General features: G+C 39.4%; 2 protein-coding genes across 2 annotated transcripts; both read left to right on the top strand.

Annotated features, from left to right (window-relative positions):
- The first annotated feature begins 479 nt into the window (after window positions 1–479).
- zgc:92907 (uncharacterized protein LOC436733 homolog) lies at window positions 480–6,016 on the top strand. The gene is made up of 4 exons (XM_058649857.1): window positions 480–673; window positions 1,696–1,858; window positions 2,290–2,428; window positions 2,511–6,016. Exons 1-4 carry the CDS (start codon window positions 593–595, stop codon window positions 2,620–2,622), a joined length of 495 nt encoding a protein of 164 aa, XP_058505840.1. The 5' UTR covers window positions 480–592; the 3' UTR covers window positions 2,623–6,016.
- An 877-nt stretch (window positions 6,017–6,893) lies between these two features.
- sesn4 (sestrin 4) lies at window positions 6,894–20,835 on the top strand. The gene is made up of 9 exons (XM_058650242.1): window positions 6,894–7,110; window positions 13,938–14,135; window positions 14,273–14,455; window positions 15,191–15,436; window positions 16,028–16,142; window positions 16,365–16,489; window positions 17,243–17,409; window positions 17,523–17,667; window positions 18,832–20,835. Exons 1-9 carry the CDS (start codon window positions 7,045–7,047, stop codon window positions 18,919–18,921), a joined length of 1,335 nt encoding a protein of 444 aa, XP_058506225.1. The 5' UTR covers window positions 6,894–7,044; the 3' UTR covers window positions 18,922–20,835.
- Window positions 20,836–20,990: the final 155 nt, after the last annotated feature.

Consider the following 20,990-nt stretch of genomic DNA (forward strand, 5'->3'; position numbering starts at 1 on the left):
CATGCTTCAGGGAGTCATAAAGACAAGAGGAAAAGACAAAAAAATAAACTATATTATAGTGAATGAGTCCAATGTTTGAGCTGCTATTGGTTAGTGTTTGAGTCAGTGTAACAAAAGGCATTTCTTGTCCTTCATATCCATGGTGCTGTTGTGCACACCACGTCTGATTAGTTTATACCAAAAATCACAATAAATTGTAATAATAGGGTCATGAAGCCACAACCTTAGATACTCCAGGAAATATTTGAATGTTTTTGTATGTTATTAAAGGGTCGTGTTGCTTTACTGTTGTATTTCCAGTCTTTTTGTGACGCTCGGGAACATTCAAAACAGTGTTTACATGTGAACTTGTCCTTTACAACGAGCTGTCAACTGGTATTTTTCCACGCCGCAGCCTCGGACACGCTGCAGTGACACCTCCGCGCCTGCAGGTAGCAGCACAGAAGCCTTTAGCAGCGGAACTGACTGACACGGAAGCAGCTATGACGTGTGTTGCTGCAGGATTGAGGAGGAGGTGGCTTTCAACTGTCAACATTTTTAAACAACTACAATTAAAAGCAGCAACAATTTAAAGGTTATAAATTGACCCGATATGAAGACGGTGTTTGTAACTGTCGGCACCACGAGCTTCGATGAGCTAATCGAACACATCACTTCCTCGGAGGTCGTTCAGGTGAGTGCAGGCAAAGCGTCTCTACAAGTTTGTATAATACTATGTGTTGTTGTGCATTTATTAGTTTTGTGAGTGGAAAAAAAACTGATACTCTCTCGTTTAGTTATTTTTAATACAATACAATATAATATTTTAAAGTGTCTCCCTAACCCAAGGGGACAGGGAGGTAAAATAGTAAAGTGTAATTCAATGCACTCATACATTTTTACAGATTAAATAGCCAAGGTCCATTTAGATTCCTCAGCTTCAGGTCCCACACTGTCCTAACTGACATGAACAGAGCAATCATTAATGTGATCAGTTACACCTGTGCTTTTCCTACTAAACTAAACTCACTATCAAAATGAGTTCCTATTCTATCAGTTAAAGTTAAGAGAGGTCGATCAATTAAGTAGGTTTTTTTTTATGGCTGATTCCAACCAGTAGAAATCCCAGCAGCCAAAATAGCTGATATTTGCCGATATTTGGCTGGTTCCCTCGGGTACAACCTGGACAGGTCACTAGTCCATCCCATGGTCCACATTGTGACAAACGACCTTCCATTAAGTGGAAGTGGAGTGTCCAATTTGCCTAATCCCCAAATCCATGTTTTTGGGCTGTGGGAGGAAACCAGAGAACCCGGAGAAAACGCACACGCACATACTGGGAGAACATGCAAACTCCATGGGTCTTCTTGCTGCAAAGGCAAGGGTGCTAACCACTACACCAACCGTGTGGCCCTCCATCTGATAAATAAAACACAAAATTGCTTATTTAGACAACTGTAATGATTTGTTTCTCCAATTAGCATCCTAAACAACCATTCACTCTCACCCACGGTCAATCAAGTATCCAATTTGCTTAATCCCAGATTGTGCGTGTTTTGGGACTGTGGGAAGAAACTGGACAACCTTGAACCCCTTGTTCAAAGAGTTGCAGTGCATTTATTTATATCAAATAAAAAAAATTTATAGAGTAAATTCTAAATACATGAAACAGGTAATAATTTTTACTAAAGACAGTGATACTTATTTTCTCTGTAGGCTTTAAAGGCTCGTGGATATGAGCGTCTGGTTCTTCAGGTTGGAAGAGGATCTCTTCTTCCAGCTGCTGACAGCTGTCCTCACATCACAATGGAGGCTTTTCGATTTAAAGACTCCATAGCAGAGGACATGAAGCAGGCTGACCTCATCATCAGCCACGCAGGTGAGTAAAACATCACAAATCCTGCCAGTGATAAACAGAGAATACACATTACTTTTTATAATATTACACTTGCTCCTCAATAAGTCCAATAAAGACATGTTGCATTAGACTTTTTCGCTGTTCCTTTATAAAGAAAAGCAAGTGCGGTGCACGTGGGCTGATTGCAAACATGAAACAGAAAAGTGATGTTTAACAGCAGCAGATGGATATGAAATAAGTGCATCGGGTATCATGTAGCAAAAAAGTAAGAGCAAAACATCTTCACACAGAGCAGCTGTTACTTTGGCATCACTGTACCACTGTGTGACCCTGTATGAATATCAATGTTTTATATGTGTTTAGTATATATGTTTAGTAAAAAGAAAGAAAGAAGAAAGTCTTCTTCCTGCTGTAGCTTGGCTCTAGTTGTGAATAAAGGTCTTTTTTTGCAGGGGCAGGAAGTTGTTTGGAGGCACTTGGTGCAGGCAAACCTCTGCTGGTCGTGGTCAATGACAAGCTGATGAACAACCACCAAATGGAGCTGGCCAGACAGTTACACCTGGACTCTCACCTGCTGTACTGCACATGCAGGTATGTGTTTTCTTACAGCCCCCACTACAGTTCATGCAGACAATTTAGCAAGACAAAAGTGACAAGTTCATCTTTCTTTCAGTACACTGACAGAGACTCTCTCAAACATGGATCTCTCTGTTCTTCAGCCCTTCTTACCTGGACAGCCGAAAAACTTTGCAAACTTTCTAGACAGAGCCCTCGGTGTGCAGTGAAACTGTATTTAAGATGTGGATTGTGATGCTGCTCAACCATTGAGTCTTTTATATTTTTGTATGTGATAATACTAATAATGATAATAATGTCAAATTTCAAACCCTTACAAATCCCACAAATTATGTCTCTTTTTTTAAATGTGTACATTTGAAGTAAAGAAAACAGCTATATATCAACATATATAGCTGTATTTTAAGATGAAAACAAAAACTGCTTCTGTTTGTTAACACTCGACCTCCCTAATCCACAAGCTTCAGGTTTTCCCAGTGAATTTCAGCCATTATAAAGCACACACTAAGTGTCTGCTATTTGTCCATTTTTTAAGTTGTGATGTCATCTTCCTAACAGCTGGTTTGTAAATTAAGAAATGGAAAAAATTATGCCAGATACGAAGCTCTAATTTTACACAAAACAATTTATGGCATCTGTTTTATAAAGATGTTACCAGCTCTTTAAAAGCAGTGTCTACTGTACAAAATTGAACATTATAGTACTCCACCAGTAGACCATGAGTGTTAAATGTAATTGTCAACTTTTTGATAACTGATTAATTGATTTGAGGTTTTTTTACAATAATTAAAACAAGATTGTTGATTTGTCAGCTTCTTAAATGGGAATATTGTCTTGTTTCTTTGCTCCATATAACAAGACTCCATATAAGTCTGTGACTGCGTTTCATTTATTTGTTTTTAATTCATTCTATTAAATCCTACTGCTACATATCATTATTTTACTGTTGCGCCAAGAGCTCTCGTTGGCCAGGTGCACATAAAAATGTAAATAGAGGTCATGGTGTACAGTAATCTAACCCACATTGTGCATGACTTTCAGAATATTAATTCACTTCTGTCTAATTTCCATATTTAGAGGCCAGACAACTAGCCAGGTTGGTGTAAATGTTGCTGACGATGACATTTTAGATTGATTATTGCTTGTGAACCCAGTATTTCACTTGAACTATAATGTAGTTGTCAGCAGCTATTATTTGCATTACTATTACTACTGGTTTATTTTTAATAGATAGAAAGGCATCAGTAACTTTCATAACCATGTAAATGTGCAACCAGGGTATGTTGAAGATCATCTCTGAACACTTTACGTGTCAAGCCTTGAAGCAGATGGTCTGCAGCAGCAGAAAACCACACCGACTGATGCTTTATTAGCTGTCCCATGTACCTAAAAGCGTTGGCCTTTGAGTGTAAGACTATCTCGGTCTGTCTGTGTTTTCTGCACAGCTGAAGGCGAGACGATGCTCCCAAACATATTTTCTGAGCTCAGATAAGACTCACCGCCATCTGCTTCAGTGATCAGTGTATCAGTGGTTGTCATAAATCATCTAAGTCCCAGTGAAAAAGTCTGTCACGTGTATTTCGTTAAACATCCAAGAAAATAAATTTCAGGTGAAGTATGAAATATGTGGTTAGGGCTTTTGATAACAGATTCTGAGATACTTATAGCCTTGAGGACAGATTTTAGAGATATTTTCAGTTGTTGATGAAATACTTTTAAGTTATTTCTATTAAAAGCTCAATCCATATTCAGACACACATTCTGTTTAAGTACAGGACAGGTTTATACAACTGTTATGTTTCCTTTTCACCTGGGGTGAAATTTGCCAAAGATTCTTTGAAGTTTTGTTTAGATTTCTTCATTCTTTCATCAAACCGCTATCTTTAACTCAGTTTAAAACAGTTTTCCTACATCTTTTAATGACAATCTGAGTATAAAATCTCCAACACTTTCAAGTATAGTTTGTCTGTTGTGTACAGTATGAATAAAACACCAGAAGGGTGACAGACTTCGTTCTTAGGAAAGTCCCTGTTTTTTTCGGTGAAGATTTTCGGTGGAAGTTAAGTTGAGGACTCACTGTGATATGAAACTGACAGAGACATGGGACTTTCTTTACTTCCCTTCCTCAGCGTGTCAGTGCAGTAAAACACAGCATTATTGAAGCACAATCACTTTAGTTTCAGATGCTGTGGTTACATCAGACATCTGCTTTACCACCTCTGCTTGACTAAGGAAGTGTTTTTTCTTTTTTTTTTTTTTTAAACAACAACAACAACAGAATGTTACATAGGACTACACACGAGATGAGGCATGACCAAAATGCCACCATGTTGCTGCTTTACAAAATATTATATAATTTCACAAGTATCACAACCTTTGTCAAATACCTTTTTACTGTAAATGTTTTAGTCACAAGCTGTTGTTGTTTGTCCTAATTCAATTTCAGCTGGAGTTATTGGGTTTGGACTGGTTTTGCCTTTCCCAACATTAAGATTCACATGATGTTTGTGCAAACTGCATGTTGATTTAATAAGGACAAACACTAGCCTAGTGTTTTCTGCAGGGACACTTCTCCAGCTTTATTTGCATTTTAAACCTGTGTTATTTCACACAGCGGTTTATTATTTGTGTATATTCCATGACAGTATCGTCTGGTTCTGCAAAACTGCTGTATTTTACAGTGTACACTGGCTGTGTACACTGGCTATAATTTCCATATTTATTATGAATTTTACAAACATCCACATGTTTTGTGCACACCTCCAAGTTTTCACAAGACCAATCAAACTTCTTGGGTCTGAGGTTTTCTCAGAAGAAAGATCTGTATAATGCAGTACTGAGCTTTTGTGTAACAAAGTGTGTACAGTGTGACTGAGCCTGTAGGAGTTTGCGAGAAAATAACAGAACAGTGTCTGGAGAGCAAATAACTCAAATAGAAGTCGCGACTGCTGCGCTCCTCAGACAGAAAAACAACATGATTGAAACCAACGCAATACCAAGATTTCTGATAAAGAACAAATGCCCCATTCATTAGGACAAGAATGAACTGAATAAGCCCATACAAACAGCAACAAGGCAGAGGGTCAATCAAAGCAGCCTGAATGCAGTGGTCAGTCATGGACATCACATGGCACGAAGGGCTGTTTTCAGTGTTTATGTGTTGAGTTCAAGAAACGAACATTATTGGAAGCATGTTTTCTTTTACTCCTAGGATGTTTCAATGATGTATGAGAGCAAGATTCACATGTGTTCATTCAGAAAAGATCATACATGTCTTACTGTTTAATTCCAATTTTTTCCCAAGTCAAATATCCATACATTTGGCCCAAGTTGATTTGGCAGTTTAATATTGTATTTTTCCTGGTCTGAGGTCAGCGCTCTATTTTCAAAAAATATGTGGTCAATTTACTTTAATTGGAGTCTACTCTTGGTGTTCTAGCAAATGCAAAAAATCCTGATTGTGTTACCTCAGCATGGACACGGACCCTATGCCTGAAAGCCAATGTTTAAAGATGTCACAAGGAGTTAAAGGTCCAATGTGTAAGATTTAGGTGAACTTATTTAACTCTGTAGCAGAAATAAATAAATAAATAATCATGCTGATGTTTTGTTTTTGTTTTTCTGAGTTTTCAATCACCTGAATGTATGAATTGTTGTTTCATTACCACAGAATGAGCCCTTACATCACGAGAGGGTCCTCTACTGGGACTGCCATGTTGCATTAATGTTTGTTTAATGGACAAACTAAACACCTTTTCAGTTTTGCAAATGATGGCAGCACATAGCAGCAACATACTGCATGTAGACATGGTCTTGATCACATATACTTGAAGTTCAAATGGCTTGTTTCCATTATGGTACAGTTCTCTTTGGTACAGTATGGTACGGTTTGGAACGATAAAGTGATAAAAAAACAGGTCATTTACCAGTTCTGTAATGTCACAAAGTACAAATACTTTGTTACTGTACTTAAGTACAACATTCACATATCTGTACTTTACTTACTACCATCTCAAACTCTTCTTCTCAATTTGGTAGTAATGAGTAACGAAGAAAGTTAGCAGAAATGTTGTGGATTAAAAGTACACCATTTATTTAGGAAATATAGTGGAGTAAAAGCAAAAGTTCCTAGCAATATAAATAACAGTAAAGTGTGTTAAGTACTGAAACAAAGTATTTGTACTTTCTTCCATTACAACAATGCACAAGATTATAACTGGAACCCTTATCTTCTCGTTACAATGGAGAAAAACCACGTCTGGACGCCCATGTTGGCCCCATCATGACCTGGTACATAAAGTTGCTCTGCTCTGCTCTGCCTCGGCCTGTTTATGCCTCCTCTCCTCGCTGTTATTTGCAGATGTTCATTAGCATATGCATGTGTAATCCAACAGTGAGCCAGCTCCGGCCCCGCCCCCCTCTGAACGGTGATTGGCCACACTGTTACCGGAGCTGTCAGCTCTGCTCCGGGAAGCTTTTCTCTCCTCGCAGTCCGGTCTAGAGCTGAGCAGCGGCGGGCAGACAGCAGCCAGCAGGAGCCCCCCCCCTCTGCCTTTGTCTGCTGGATTAGGAAGCACCAAGAGAAGAGACAGAGCCGCATCCATGCAATAGCGCACCTTTTTTTTTGGAAAATGATAATCTGTGCGAATAAAATGGAGTATCCCCTGAGAAGCCAGTGTCAGCGAGTCCAGAAACAGGTAGGTTAAATGTGACGACAAAAAGCCACTTTTAACACAAATGGAGCTAGCGGCTAACGGAGTAGCCTGCGTAATGTTCATTCATTTTGCCAAGCCCTTAATTTTATATCAGAGGAAAATGAAAATGTTATCTTGCCCACCGTTTTTTTATCTCAACTTAAATAGGAACATCAGCGCAGAAAACGTCGCAGGTGTAAAGATAAAAGGTTGAAGCGAAGACTTTTTGTGAGTCGCTAAACTTTCACTCGCAGCGGCTCGAGCCGACTAGCAAAAACTTCTCGGCTAGCTAACTCAGCTAACGGTTTGTGGATCAAACACAGTCGCGTACAAAAACATTTAAAACTACACGTAAAATGTTCATTCATTTATCTAAGTTTGAAGACGACAGCGCCCACTTTTGCTTCAACACTTTGGGACATTTGTTAGTTTCCATGCTCCTCGGTTAAAATGTCACGTAAAGCTCGCAGCGTTTCGTCACAACATTAATGCTAACATTATCGGGCTATATTAACATAACAGGCGACTCGAATACGCATTTTCTCTGAGGTTAACTGTGTTTTTTGTTTGTATTTGAGTTGTGAATTAACACCACAATGGCTACAGCAGCAGGGCATGGTTCTGCCTTTGTTGTTTCACCAAATCACATAAGGGATTTAACTAAAGCCTTTGTTAAAATGCGGTTTGTTTGATGATATTTTATTATATGTTTTATATGAGCCAATAGTTGATTGTATAATGCAGTGAGAGCGGAGGTGGTTGTTGCAGCTGTAGGTGAGGATGACATCATCTGATGATTTGGGAGATAAATGTCTGAAGTAGAAGCAGCGCACTTCATATATTTATCATGATAATAAAAAACGAATCGACACAGCTGTATATGAGAGTTTTTAATCAGCGAGCATTAACGAGGATTGTTCCGTGTTTTGCTGCTGGATGACGGAATACTTTTATTGTGCTGTTATTGCTGTCTGAACTGGACTGCCAATCAAAGTTGTTTTTCTCCTCAGTCGCTGCCTTTTCGGCTTGCAACAGTGGGGGCGCTGTCTCGAGTGCACTCCAGCAGGACATGTTTGCTGCAGCTTAGAGTCCAGAAATTGAGCAAAACAGGGAGGAATGCGGGCAGCAAGGGATTCAAAACCATGCACTCTGGCGTCTAGTCCAAATTTGTCTTACTTTACAACACCATCACCTCCCTGTTTGCTGTTCATATGCACTTGTTTTTCTCGTATTGTTCACCGAGCAGTTTTGTGTTATGCACAGTTATCGATAAGTGGCGACAAACAGCCAGTGTCTGTGTAAAGGTACATGTATGTTGCTGAAAAAGAAAAACAACACACTTGTACAGCGTCTTGAAGCAGTTGCACACCAAAGCTGGTGAAATGCACAATTGATAATTGTCAGGTGTTTGAACATCTTTGCATTTGATCTCATGGCTTGTTTGTGAAGGAAATGGGTAATAAAGAGAGCTGCAATTTACGATTTTTGTTTATTATCAATGAACAAAAGTCCGTTGTTTTCTTTATCCGTTACTTGGTCCATAAACTGTAAAATGATGGAAAATGTTGATCACTGTTTCCCAAACCTCAAAATGAAGACATCCTTTAATGTCTTGTTTTGTCTACACAACAAAGATTTTGAGGTTACTGTCAAAGAAGAGATTGATTGATTAGTCGTTGCAACCCCAGTGTGAAAGTCTTATTAATTGCATATCACCTCCTCTCTACCCTGCTTCTTTGTTTTCTGATTGGTCCGGTCACTCATCAATAAACAGTATGTGGATACAGGCGTGCTATTTTTTTCCTCATCCTGCAGCACAGTGTTTGTGTTTTTTTTGGTTGTGTTGTATGTGCTGTCCTACCCAGCACTCTCCCCACCTCCCCATAACCCTCTCTTCAAACCTCTTTTGGCTGCAGCTGGTTTGTTTGTGCTACTCCCTCAGTTCAGGTTGCAGAGCCAAAATCTGCTCTGGCTGCTTGTGTTTCCGGCGAATTTCTTTTTCCTTTTTTTTCTGGTGGGGGGCACTTGCCACTTGGACACTGATGTATGATAAGGATGGACCCCTCCAAACTCAATCGGAATGCAGATTGAATGTCCTTCTCCTGTTTCTGCAGCGTCCCCCCCTCCCTGCAGCCCCTCCAATACTACCACACACATGTTCAGGCACTACATAAGCGCACACACATCTCATCTCAAGCTGACACATTTACCCTTGAAGGGCTGGTGGCATAATATTCCAGTTCTTTGTGTGTCGTCCTCACAGTCCTGCACTCTACTTCATATACCTGCTCGCACAGTGCTGCTGTTTTGTTTGTCAGGCTGCTATCAAAGCCGGTCTTTGTCTCCACTTACCTTTCCTCTCCTCGGTGACGTCATGGCTGTTTTTCATTTCATCCCTGCCTCTTGCTTTGCGCTGATCAATAAACAAATGACCTCTTCTGTGTTAGGAAGGGAAGGTAATTTTTTTGAATGTCAAATGACCTGCACCTGTAATTCTTTCCCACAACAAGCCCTCTGTGGGGTGTTGTGTTTTTTTAATGTCTTGCAGCCAGACCACAAGCTTGTGATTTTAATACAGCAGCTCTAATATCAACTCAGCCCTCCTGTTTTTATCACCCTCAGGCTTGTGTTTGACTTGAAATAAATAGCTCTTTTAAGATCAGTTGCTGCTGGGCCAACTGTAAGCAGAATTTATTAGTTTATTTGTACAAAACCTAAATGTGCTTTTGCTTTTTCAGACCATTTGCATCAATATAAAGTCAACATAAGTCTGTACAACCAGACAATCATCTAAAGGACTCTTCCTTATTACCTGCTTGTTTTCTTTAATTTTCATGTGGACAGTAAGGAGTATATCACCACATCAAAGTACTGCTTTACGCTGTATTTGGCAAATGATGTCTTCCCAAACCACCTTGCCCTATTGAATATTAGTCATGAGCATTTTTATTTATTTGTTCCATTGTGTGTGTGTGTGTGTGATATAAAATGGTCCACTAATTCATTCAAGTACAAAAGGATGATAAACATACAGTTTTAAACATAACAGCTCGGGAAATTCAATGTAACAAAGTCCTGGTAAATTCACGCATTGCCATAAACATCCGTCTACTTAACCAGGAGATTCAGCTGAGCTTTAATTTTGCTTTCATGTGTGCGTAGGTGTCTGCATAAAAAAGCTGTATGTGTCATTTCCTGATGCACATCCACTGTAGTTCCTGTTTCAATTTGACAATGCTGTTGTATTTGTCCAGACATGTTTGTGCAATTTCCCAAAAACACAATTTTTGATTGTTTCATGCCTCTAATGGCAGATCCCATCAAGTGAGTAATGTTGTGTTTTTTCACCTGTCTTCTCTGTTGTTATTTATATTTTATATATATTTTTTTTTTCTCTCGATAGCAGAAAACCTACAGTGGGTTTATCACTTGACTGAGCAGCACATTGAAGCCGGTGTGGGCAGTGGAGTCACAGTGTGGGCATGGTGTTTTTACTGGTCTAGCAGCAGCATTAACAAATTAATGATTATATGCTAAAACAGAGATTATGGTTCCCTGATTCTATCTGGCAAAGCTAGTGCTCAGAGCTACTAAATTGATCAGACATATGTGCCTTGCTTATTAACACTTCAGTAGGGTAAAAGCAGGTTTTGTGCCCAGGTTATGTCTCGGCCTTAGCGGGAGTATGAAGTGTGTTATCGCCTATGTAATTAAAACATTTTCCCTTTGGTAAACCAGAATGCTTTTATTGGATTGTATGATGCACTGGGATTTTGATAGAGAACAAAAACGTACAAACACTGTAATGCACTTATTTTACTAATCCAAGTATCATATTTTTTAATTTTGGCAACCTAGAATAGTTTTAAATGCAACTGACACTATGTATCTTTATGTTCTGCACACATAAGGGTTGCTAGCCACCATGAGCTAATTAAATTAACCTGTCTTTACTGTGGATGCAATGGCTTGATCATGGTTGGACAGAAAAAGCCACATACAAAGCATAAAGATCACCCGAATTTGAAATAGAATAATGAATGCGCGAGTTACATGTCTTTTATAGTTTTAAATTTAACAAAATTAAGTAACTTAAGTTACATTAATTTAGTCATAACAGTTATCCGATTGGAGGGGTGCCAGTAGGTTGAGCTTTTTGTGGTTTCATAATCCTGTACTCATGGTATGAGATTCTGGACTTTTTTTGTGGTTCCACATTCAGAATTGAATTACCCTTAAATACGACTGACCTTTGTAACTTAGCAGACCTTTTTTTTAATGTGGACAAGAAAGCCTTTAGATACCATGGTACATATGAATCTGATCAACATGTTTTTGTACCAGCATACCAAAGATCTTTACAGTTATTCATATACGCAAACTGTTTGTATTATTGAGTTAAATTTCTATTAAATATAATGCACTGTTTTATCTTGGCTCCCAATCCTGGTAAGATTGAAATCTATTCAATATTTATAATATGTTATAGTCAGAATTGTAATAAATTGGATTTATAGCACTACTGTATATGCCAATATGCATACAATAGACAACTGAAGAGTGAGCAGTTTTAAGGTTAGATTAGTCAATTGTACAGTCTTCTTCTACAATGACTGACTGAAAAATGGGATAAGTTGTATTTTAAGTCCTCAAAAAGTCATACTCTACAGATGTTTATGGTTTAGTGCTCTAAACAGTCCTCCTTTCTTGATGGTGCAGTAACCTAGATTCTCTAGAGCCGCATACTAATCAGTCACTGTTTTGTTTGCAAAGAGATACTTGTGTGAATGTGCTCTTGTCAATAGCTCTTTGATTGGCAGGCACCTGTGTGCTCTATGTTCCCTCTCTATAACGTCTCTCATGTACGTTGACAGACAACTCTTCGGTCAGGGAATGTGTCCGAGCTGCGTCTTGTTTAGTGTCGACTCCCATTGCAGACTTGCTGCTTTTTTTATCCTCTTGGTACTTCCAGCACTTTGTCTAATGAGCTTCATGTAAACTATGAGATTAGGGAAATATAAACACCAGTATAAGACTCGAGATTTGCTTGGCGTGCGGTGTGTGAGCATGTCTTCTAAGATTTGAGCATGTCTGTCTGTATGTAGGTCAAGAGGTGGTGGCTGTTGCAGGATCAGGAGGAAACCTTTTTTCCACTGCAGGCAGGGAGAAGTGACATATCTCACGGAGTCACCAGCCAGATTAACGGTGCTGAATGTCAAAGAGCTGTATGGAGTTAAAGGCTCAGTACTCGCTGTTTGCCCCCACAATCTTTGAGATACAACAAGTTGAGGTGTCACTGATGAAACAGGTCAGGGCACTCTTGAGATATTATCCTGTAAGGTGCAGTGTGAAATTAAAAGCAGTGGGTGGCAGTAGAGGCCACTTGACACATAACATGAAAATTGCCTTTACTGTTAAAGGTTTATAAAGCAGCTCTTCTAGTAGATCCTGTGTAGTATATGGTCATTATTCAAAATAAATTCATCGCAATGTGTATTGTATCGTGGCCTCTGTATTTTGATGTGTATCGAATCTTGAGGTTTTAAAAAAACCCTTTTAGGCTGTGCCATAGCCAACATTCATATATATGAAACTGACGTGAGGCATTTGGCATTAGGCATTTGGCATTAGGCATTTGGCTTTCATCACTGGTGTGTACTTGGGTTTCACATACACGGGAACTAGTCTTCCGGCTAATGTGAGATGGTGAGAGAAGTTATGAAGGCCTGTGCCAATGAGGGACCCTCTCCACATGAGTCTGTTTCTCTTGGCCTCGGGCTCGTCCGCCCAGTCTTCAGTGTTTGTGCGTCAGGTCTCAGTCGCTTCTTTGCTGCTGCCGAGCTACCCTCTTTAAGGCCTCCTCAGCCCAACTTTCACATTAGCTCCTTCATCTGTGGTTCCAAGTTCCTCCCTGCATTTAAATCCCCCTTTCAAAAAAAATAACCTTGGATGGTTTTATTTCCCCTGGTTTGATCAGTGCACCAGATTGTGTTTTTTTTTGTTTCTGTCTAATTTCTCCAGGGGTGTTGCATGTCAGTGGCGTTTCATCTGCATTTAATGATATTGTAGAAGATTCCCTGCTGTAGCCAACATAAAGTTAATATCTGCATGTCTGGTGAGCTGTCAGCTGACTGTTATTGTAGCTTGTTTTATCTGGAGGAAAAAATGCAATTACTTGCCAGTGGCACTGGTACCACAATCTCACGGCTGCTGCTCTTCTAAGACTGCCCCTCTTCAACTGATTTATAGTGCGGAACACAAGTACAGACCAAAGCACAGCCACAGAAGTCTGACCATATCACAAGCCTACCTGCTTTGGCTACCAAATTAGATCTATTCATTCTAGGGCGTTCCTACTTTTTTTTTCCCTTTAAAAAAAATTAATTCAGTGTAAAAGATTAAAGTAGCAGTTCATCCTGCACATATGCTCAGTATTTTGAAGTAAATGTCACTCCTAAGTATTATTATATAATTTTATCATTCAAAAATGATAACTCACTGTGGTCAATTTGTGTCTGGCTGCTCGGGATGATAACCAACACTTAGCCTTGATTCATTAATCTGTTGATTATGTTCCCAGTTAATAAGATTTTTCATAGAAATCACATGCTTTGGTGAGGCATCTTCAAACTGTTATCTATTTTACAAAGAAAAGCATAAAATCAATTTACAGGGATTTTACAGAAAAAAATCTTAAAGCAGCTGGAATGATCCTTTCTAAGTTCTTTCTTCTATTTGTTCTACAAAAACAATCAATATTTGTTTCTAGAGATGTAGAAAATGATATCAGTGACAAACCCTTTCCCTTCTCTCTGCCCTGACTCCTGTAGGTGGTGGTGAACGGTGAAAAGGAGCGCGTGTCACTTCTGTTTGTGAAGGCTCTGGTCAGCAGAGGGAGTGTAGACGCCGTGTTTCAACAGATGGCCTCTCACCCTCAATACTTGGAGAGCTTCCTGCGCACACAGCACTACATCCTGCACATGGACGGCCCCTTGCCGCTGCCATACCGCCATTACATTGCCATCATGGTCAGTGACCTTGCTGCTTTTGATAATACGTAGGACCTAGGATAACACCAATTGTTGTCAGATTGAAGCAATAACACGCTCTGCATTTTGAATTGCTTCCTCGATTCTGTTGAACTGTTTCTCTCTGCGACCTCCAGGCTGCTGCACGACATCACTGCAACTACCTAGTGTACCTGCACTCCGCTCAGTTTCTGCGAGTGGGCGGTGACCCTTTGTGGTTGCAGGGTTTGGAGGCGGCACCGCCCCGCCTTCGCCTGCTTGACCACATTAACAAGGTGCTGGCCCACCAACCCTGGTTGACTGCCTGCTCACACATTCAGGTACAGAAAAGTAAAACACAGAGCAAAATGTACATTATTATTCATGTATTGAGGCATGCAACAGGGCTTCAAAAACCACTAGAATAAGGTTTTTATAATTTTTTTTATAAAAGCTCAATAACCCTCAATACTGGTATCACAACCTTTAGTGTCTTGCAAAATCGATAGCAATTTGATACAATCAATGTCCCATGTTTTAAACTTCTAAAAGGTTGAAAACAAATTTGTGCTGATGTATTCAGTACCAAGCTATAACAAGCTATTTCATAAATGCAAAGCTTCTGCTGTGTAGCACATTTTGCACTCATTAAGAAGGAACAAACAGCCCAACAACATGACTCAGAGTACAGCATTTATGTGTTATATAATCAGACTGGACTTAACATTTTTAAATTTTCCAATATTCGATCAAGGAATAATAGCTCCTCTCTATATTTTAAATATATATTTTAAGGAATTTATTGTTATTATTTATATAAATATTACCAAACCTCAACAAGGCTCTGTAGCAGACTGGACCCTGCACTCACATATAAAGTACCACATTATGGCCATTTTCAGGGCTCAACATTAGGAACCCCTGCTTTAGATCACTCAGGAAATGTGTAAACAAGTACAAATAAACATTAAATTTATACCTGCATGGTGAAGGTTGTTCATTTGTTTTTATTTGTACTGTAATAAAAACATGTGCCCTTGAGGTGTTTAATTGCTTTGACCTGTGTTTCCCTCCAGACCCTGCTGAAGTCCGGTGAACAGTGCTGGTCGCTGGCTGAGCTGGTGCAGGCCGTGGTGATCCTGGCTCACTGCCACGCACTCTGCAGTTTTGTGTTTGGATGCGACACAGACTCAGACTTTGTCTCCCGCTCCAAATCTCCCAACGGTACCCCGCCGACCTACTGCCCCTTTGATGCTGCCAATGGCAACACCAACGTGCCTCAGTCATTCGCCACTCCGTCCGAACACATAAGACGAAGACGGGTAACAAATCAGAATTATCTAACTTTTTAAAATAAAAGTCAGAGAGTTACAGAGCAAATCATTTGTAATCTAATTCATGTCTTGCCATATGAACAATTTTCTTACTAAGTAACCTATTGAATTCATTTACATTTTCTTTTCTTTTTTTCTTCAACGCTGCATTTGTACAACACTATTATGATACTGTATTTTCTTTGCTGATAGATATTTATGAGACATTTGTAGACATTCTTATGCTCTAATAATGACAAAGCTCTTCCAGAAGGGCTGTACCTACTGTTTAGTTAATTCTTGCCTAATAATGTATTCACAATCATTCCTTTACTCCACAAAATGACTGAAATGAAATGTCTGGTTTGGCTGTTTTGAACAATACTTGAGTTGTTGGGGAAAGTCTAGCTTAAATATTAAAAACTACTGTAATTTAGAACATGAATATACTGAACCAATGTAGATCAACTTAGTGTTAAAATAATATACAATAATAGAAAATAATACATATATGATTAGATTTAATGTTTCTAAATGATTCTTATAAAATCAATAATATTCATATAACATTGGTACCCGGTGTGGTGTTTGTGTCGACAGTCTCTCGACTCCAGCTGTGACATGATTTGTCTAAAAGAGAGGATTCAGAAGTCTCAGGAGCAGCACGAGAAGAGAGAGGAGCGCCACCTGCAGACCCAGACACTCCAACAAACAGGTAACCTACTTGGCTGCAGACACACACACACACACACACACACACACACAAATAAACACTGCTTTGATGTGGCCTCTCATTTGTGATGGTTATCTTGAAGTGTTAAATTTAGTCCACATGGTGTGAAACCTGAGCAGTCGCCGCTCGTCAGTCCCTCTTATTGACTTACTTGCTCTATCTCTCTTTCTCCGTTGCCTTTGCTTTCGTCACTTCTTTTTTTAGATTCCGAAGAGGAGGAGGAGATGATGTGCTTTGCAGATCCGTCTCGTTTCATCACAGACCCGGACTTCTGCTATCAGGAGTTTGCGCGTCGGGAGGAGGACCACTTCCAAGTATTCAGAGTTCAGGTGAGGACGCCGGACTTGAACATGCATCATCAGACCAGGTGGTGTTTTCGGTAAACTGAATCCATGGCCACAGGGAATATTTGTCCCAGACTGGTAGATTAGATGAACACAGCTCTCAATTCATGGTCTGTCTTAATGTTGCTGACTGCAAACGGTCACCTGAGCAACCAATCGGAGCCATTACGTCACACTTCATGGTTTTATAATTTAATCAGAGGAACTAAACTTTTGTCAAAGAAAAACGACAAATAAGAATATAAACATTAAAGAGAAAAAATAATAGAACACATGTACAAGTGACTATAAAATTATGCGGTGTAACTGAAAAAGAATGTGCTTAACAACAAAATTAAGATCAGTTACCGTCTAAAGTGAACTGACGCATATTATGCTGAATAGGCCTTTATCTAGCTCGACTTCCTCACTGCTCCAGTGCCACAGAGTGAGTGGACTGCCAAGTGGCCAGTGGCCAAATTAAGACTTACATTACATTTCAGCGATCAAGTAGCTCCAGCCGTAGCAGCTCAATCAACATTGATTTTCCTTTAAATACACTTGTTTGGTTGACTTCCCCGAGAGAAAATGACTAATCAAGGAAACCTGCAGTTTAATTTATTCCCCTATAAGCAATATTTGCGGTTGCTGTGGTGTTCAGGATAGGATCATATCTAAATGGGTGTATACGCTTGTCTGTGAAGAGAATTTTCCCCGAGCCCATTTAAAATGGTGGTTGCTGTTGTATTGACTCTGCAGGATTACTCGTGGGAGGACCACGGCTTCTCCTTAGTGAACAGGTTGTATTCGGACATTGGGCACCTCCTGGACGACAGGTTCAGGAGTGTGACCAGCCTCCCTTCAATGCACAGCTCTGACCTGAAGAGGGCGATCTGGAATTACATCCATTGTGTGTTAGGAATACGGTGAGACCCGTACTTTATTGTTAATATCTAACAACAATAAAAACACCTGTTATCAAAATATCCTGACTTATCATTGTAAACTTTGGTTAACAAATGTTTGTTTGTTTTTACAGCTATGACGACTATGATTACAGTGAAGTGAATCACTTGCTGGAGCGGGATCTGAAGCTGTACATCAAGGCTGTGGCCTGTTTCCCAGATACCACCAAAACACCAGTGTGTCCGCTGAGTTGGGCTCTTCTTAAAGGTTCAGAGAGGGTAAGAAGGTTTTTACTGAGCTTTTTATAGGATAAATATGACATTTTGAGTTGGGTAGTTAGTTGCCGGTGTGTTTTTAAATTCTTTCCAGGTTTTTATAGGTCAAGTGTGTAACATTTAGATAGGTAAATTTCTACTCTACTAATTCAGTTTTATTAATGTTCAGGGCTCCAGTCTAACGCGCAAGCAAAAAACTTGGGGGCACACACTGTAAACTGACTTATATTATAGCAAATATTCACATTTATCAATACTTTGATAATAAATGCAGAAATTACAATGTGCTGTTTTTAAATTCACAGTGTCCCATTTTATTGTTGCACCTTTTGAAGAAGCAACATAAACATAAGAGAGATAAAGTATACAGACAGCACCATCACTGTCATTACAGTACAATATTAACATCTAATAATAAATTCCCCGCACGTTACGGGTATGGACAGCAGAATTTGCAGATCTGGGAATTTTCCCCCAGGATTCCACTGAATGCGTCTCCGTCGCGGGAAGTCCCTGAATCGCGGCACCGCTGTACGGCCGCTGTGAACGACACCCACCGGCTCTGTGACAGAAAACCGTAAACTGACTGGTCGCACATGTGCGAGTAGATGTAAAATTTACGCGCACTCAATTTTGGTCTGGAGCCCTGAAGTTTATGGTCCCTGCCTCGGGAACAACCTGCCAGAGGAGCTGAGAGCCACATAACCAATTTTGGTAACACTTTATATTAAGGTACACATATTCACCATTAATTAGGACATGAATGAAGATTTTTCCTGCAATTAACTCCTAATTATGACGTATTGACTGTGAATTAATGTATTGTTGTTTCTGAATAATGGTGTGAATAACCGGTCTTAATTCATGTCATAACAGAGGTAGAATAAGGTTATGTAGAATAAGCTGTTAATATCTGCTTAATAATGACTAATAAAGGGCTAGTATGCTACTTGTATGCATTTTAGTAAGCACCTAGTTAATGGTGAATATGTGTACCTTAATATATTAAGTGTTACCCATATTTTTTAATGGTTGTTTAATCATATTTATTTGCTATTTTTTATTGTATGCTGTTTTTGTGTAGGGTTTTAATTGTCCATGAAATGGTGCCATGTGAATAATGTTTCTATGTTTTGAATTCATTCATTCATGTTCTTTCCCCTTCAGATACATGTGAACTTACTGATCATGGAGGCGCGGCTGCAGGCAGAGCTGCTGTACGCCCTCAGAGCCATCACTCAGTACATGATTGCCTAAGTGCTCGTCGAGGCACACGTTGGAAAACTCTTCGCCGGTACAGAGAGACCCAGAGACGTGAGGATGCAGATGCAGTGAAGTGGGACGAGAGCAGCACTTTTTTGAAGGACACAGAAGCTCCATTGTTTTTTGTAGCCGTGCCTCATGAACATGCTTCTCTCTTTTTTTCTCAGAGTTAAATGTATTTGTGTACCGTAGTGTGCCACAGTCCCCTTCCTAGAGTGAAGTCCTCATATCCAGCATCCTGGCTCTCAAGCGTTATGTGCAATTACGACTAGAGTTGTTTTTAAATTTTACTCCGTTATTATGTGTTTCCAGCTCAGTCCTTTTTGGGGAAACTGCTTTGGTTGTAGCAGCGTGTTACAGAGGCCATTTCTGTCCTTTGTAGTTTGATCAGTCTCCTTTTTGTATTAACTATGCTTTCCCAAAAACATATCTCTGTACAAGTTGAATGAATGTCAATGGGAGACCAGGGCCTTTTTTCTTTTCTTTTGTTTTTTGGGACAATCCTAGTCAGTGTTAGAGGACAGTGAAAGGACTGGAGGATGATTATTCTGCACTCCCCTAGCATTTTGTATTAATGCTGGTCAAGAACAAACAACAGTGACACTGCTGGAACTTATCACATCACTATAGTTTCTTTTAATACGCACTTTTAAAAACTTTATATATTTATAATGCAAGGTAGCTTGTTAGTGAGACACACGGTGTGTGGGTCTGATACCTTTTCATGTCACTGTACGTACGGGCGCGTGACAAAACCATTTTTAGACTCCTCGAACGTTCAGATTTTGCTTTTTTTGTGCTCAAGTGTCCAAGTGAAGTTTCCCCTCAATCCCAGATATTTCAGTGAACTATTGGAAGGATTTTGAACGACGACTGATATTTCGCAGAACACAATTCACTCCCGATAAGAAAAGAAAATTGTAACTAAACTGAGGAGCTCAGTGAGCTGTTTGCTACAGTGAAGTTTAGGCTGAGCCATTTGCAGTATGATTGCTTTTTTGTTTGTTTTCGTTTTGTACTGATGTGCGTCAGAAATGATCAAATCAGACACTTGAGTTTCAAACCAAAGGTCATTTGAAAAAAAATTGAGTGAGTAAAAAAACTGCAGTAAAGTGATGACCTGAGCAGAAGAAAAGTGCACAGACGTAAAAGCTGCTCCGTTTATCCGTTTGAGTTGAAGTTCAGAGCTTTGCTTAAAGCTTTTTTTTTTTTCGTGAGCTGTGTCAAAGCCGATTAGCATGTGAGAATACACGGTACAGTTTGCAGAGCAGAACAATGTGCAAAATAGTTCTAGTTAATAGTTTCCTCTGTCTTTTTTATTTTTTACAGTTTTTGTAAACAATGGAGTCCTTTTTTTTTTGTTTCGTTTTATTTTCTGGGTGTGACAGTAGGACCTGTTTGTTGTGCTGCAGCCTGGGTAGATGTAGAAGTGTGACTGACTGTTTAGAGTTAGACGTTTAGGTTTAGATCAAAGAAACTGAAGTTTATATCAACTTAAGCAAAAAGCGCTGTTAACACAGGTGCCTTCAGGACAAAACTGGAGCACTGCTGTAGTGGAGGGCCGTGACTCCTGTAGGCTGAACGTTGCCGCCGGGAAACGCCTCTCCACCCGACGAGAGAAGAACTTTTAACTTGTGGCGTTTCCTGCGTAAATGGGAACCATGTTTACTTAACTGGTCGACACCATTTCTGATCAGACACCTTCTATAAGCCCCAGCAACTCGGCAAGAGCCTTTGACACAGATGGATGTTAAAAAAAAGTTAAACTTTAGCTGATTTAAGGAGAAGAAAAAAGGACAATTAACTTAAAATAAAACAAATAAAAAAAAATAATAAGTGAAAAACAAAAAAATGTTTTTTTTGAAAATGTGAAGAAATGTTTTCTATAAAGATGCTCTATGAAAATAACTGCTGCCTACTGTTTGTTTGTCTTTCTGCTACAGAATAAAGTACATTATTGTTGTTTAAAAACTGTTATTTAGTACTTTAACTGGATTAGTCTGATTTAACTGCCAACTTTAACTTCTGTAAATCCTGGAGGTAATAACTGACATGCATGTCAA

This window comes from Solea solea, chromosome 14 (assembly GCF_958295425.1).
Source record: "Solea solea chromosome 14, fSolSol10.1, whole genome shotgun sequence".
Lineage (NCBI taxonomy): Eukaryota > Metazoa > Chordata > Actinopteri > Pleuronectiformes > Soleidae > Solea > Solea solea.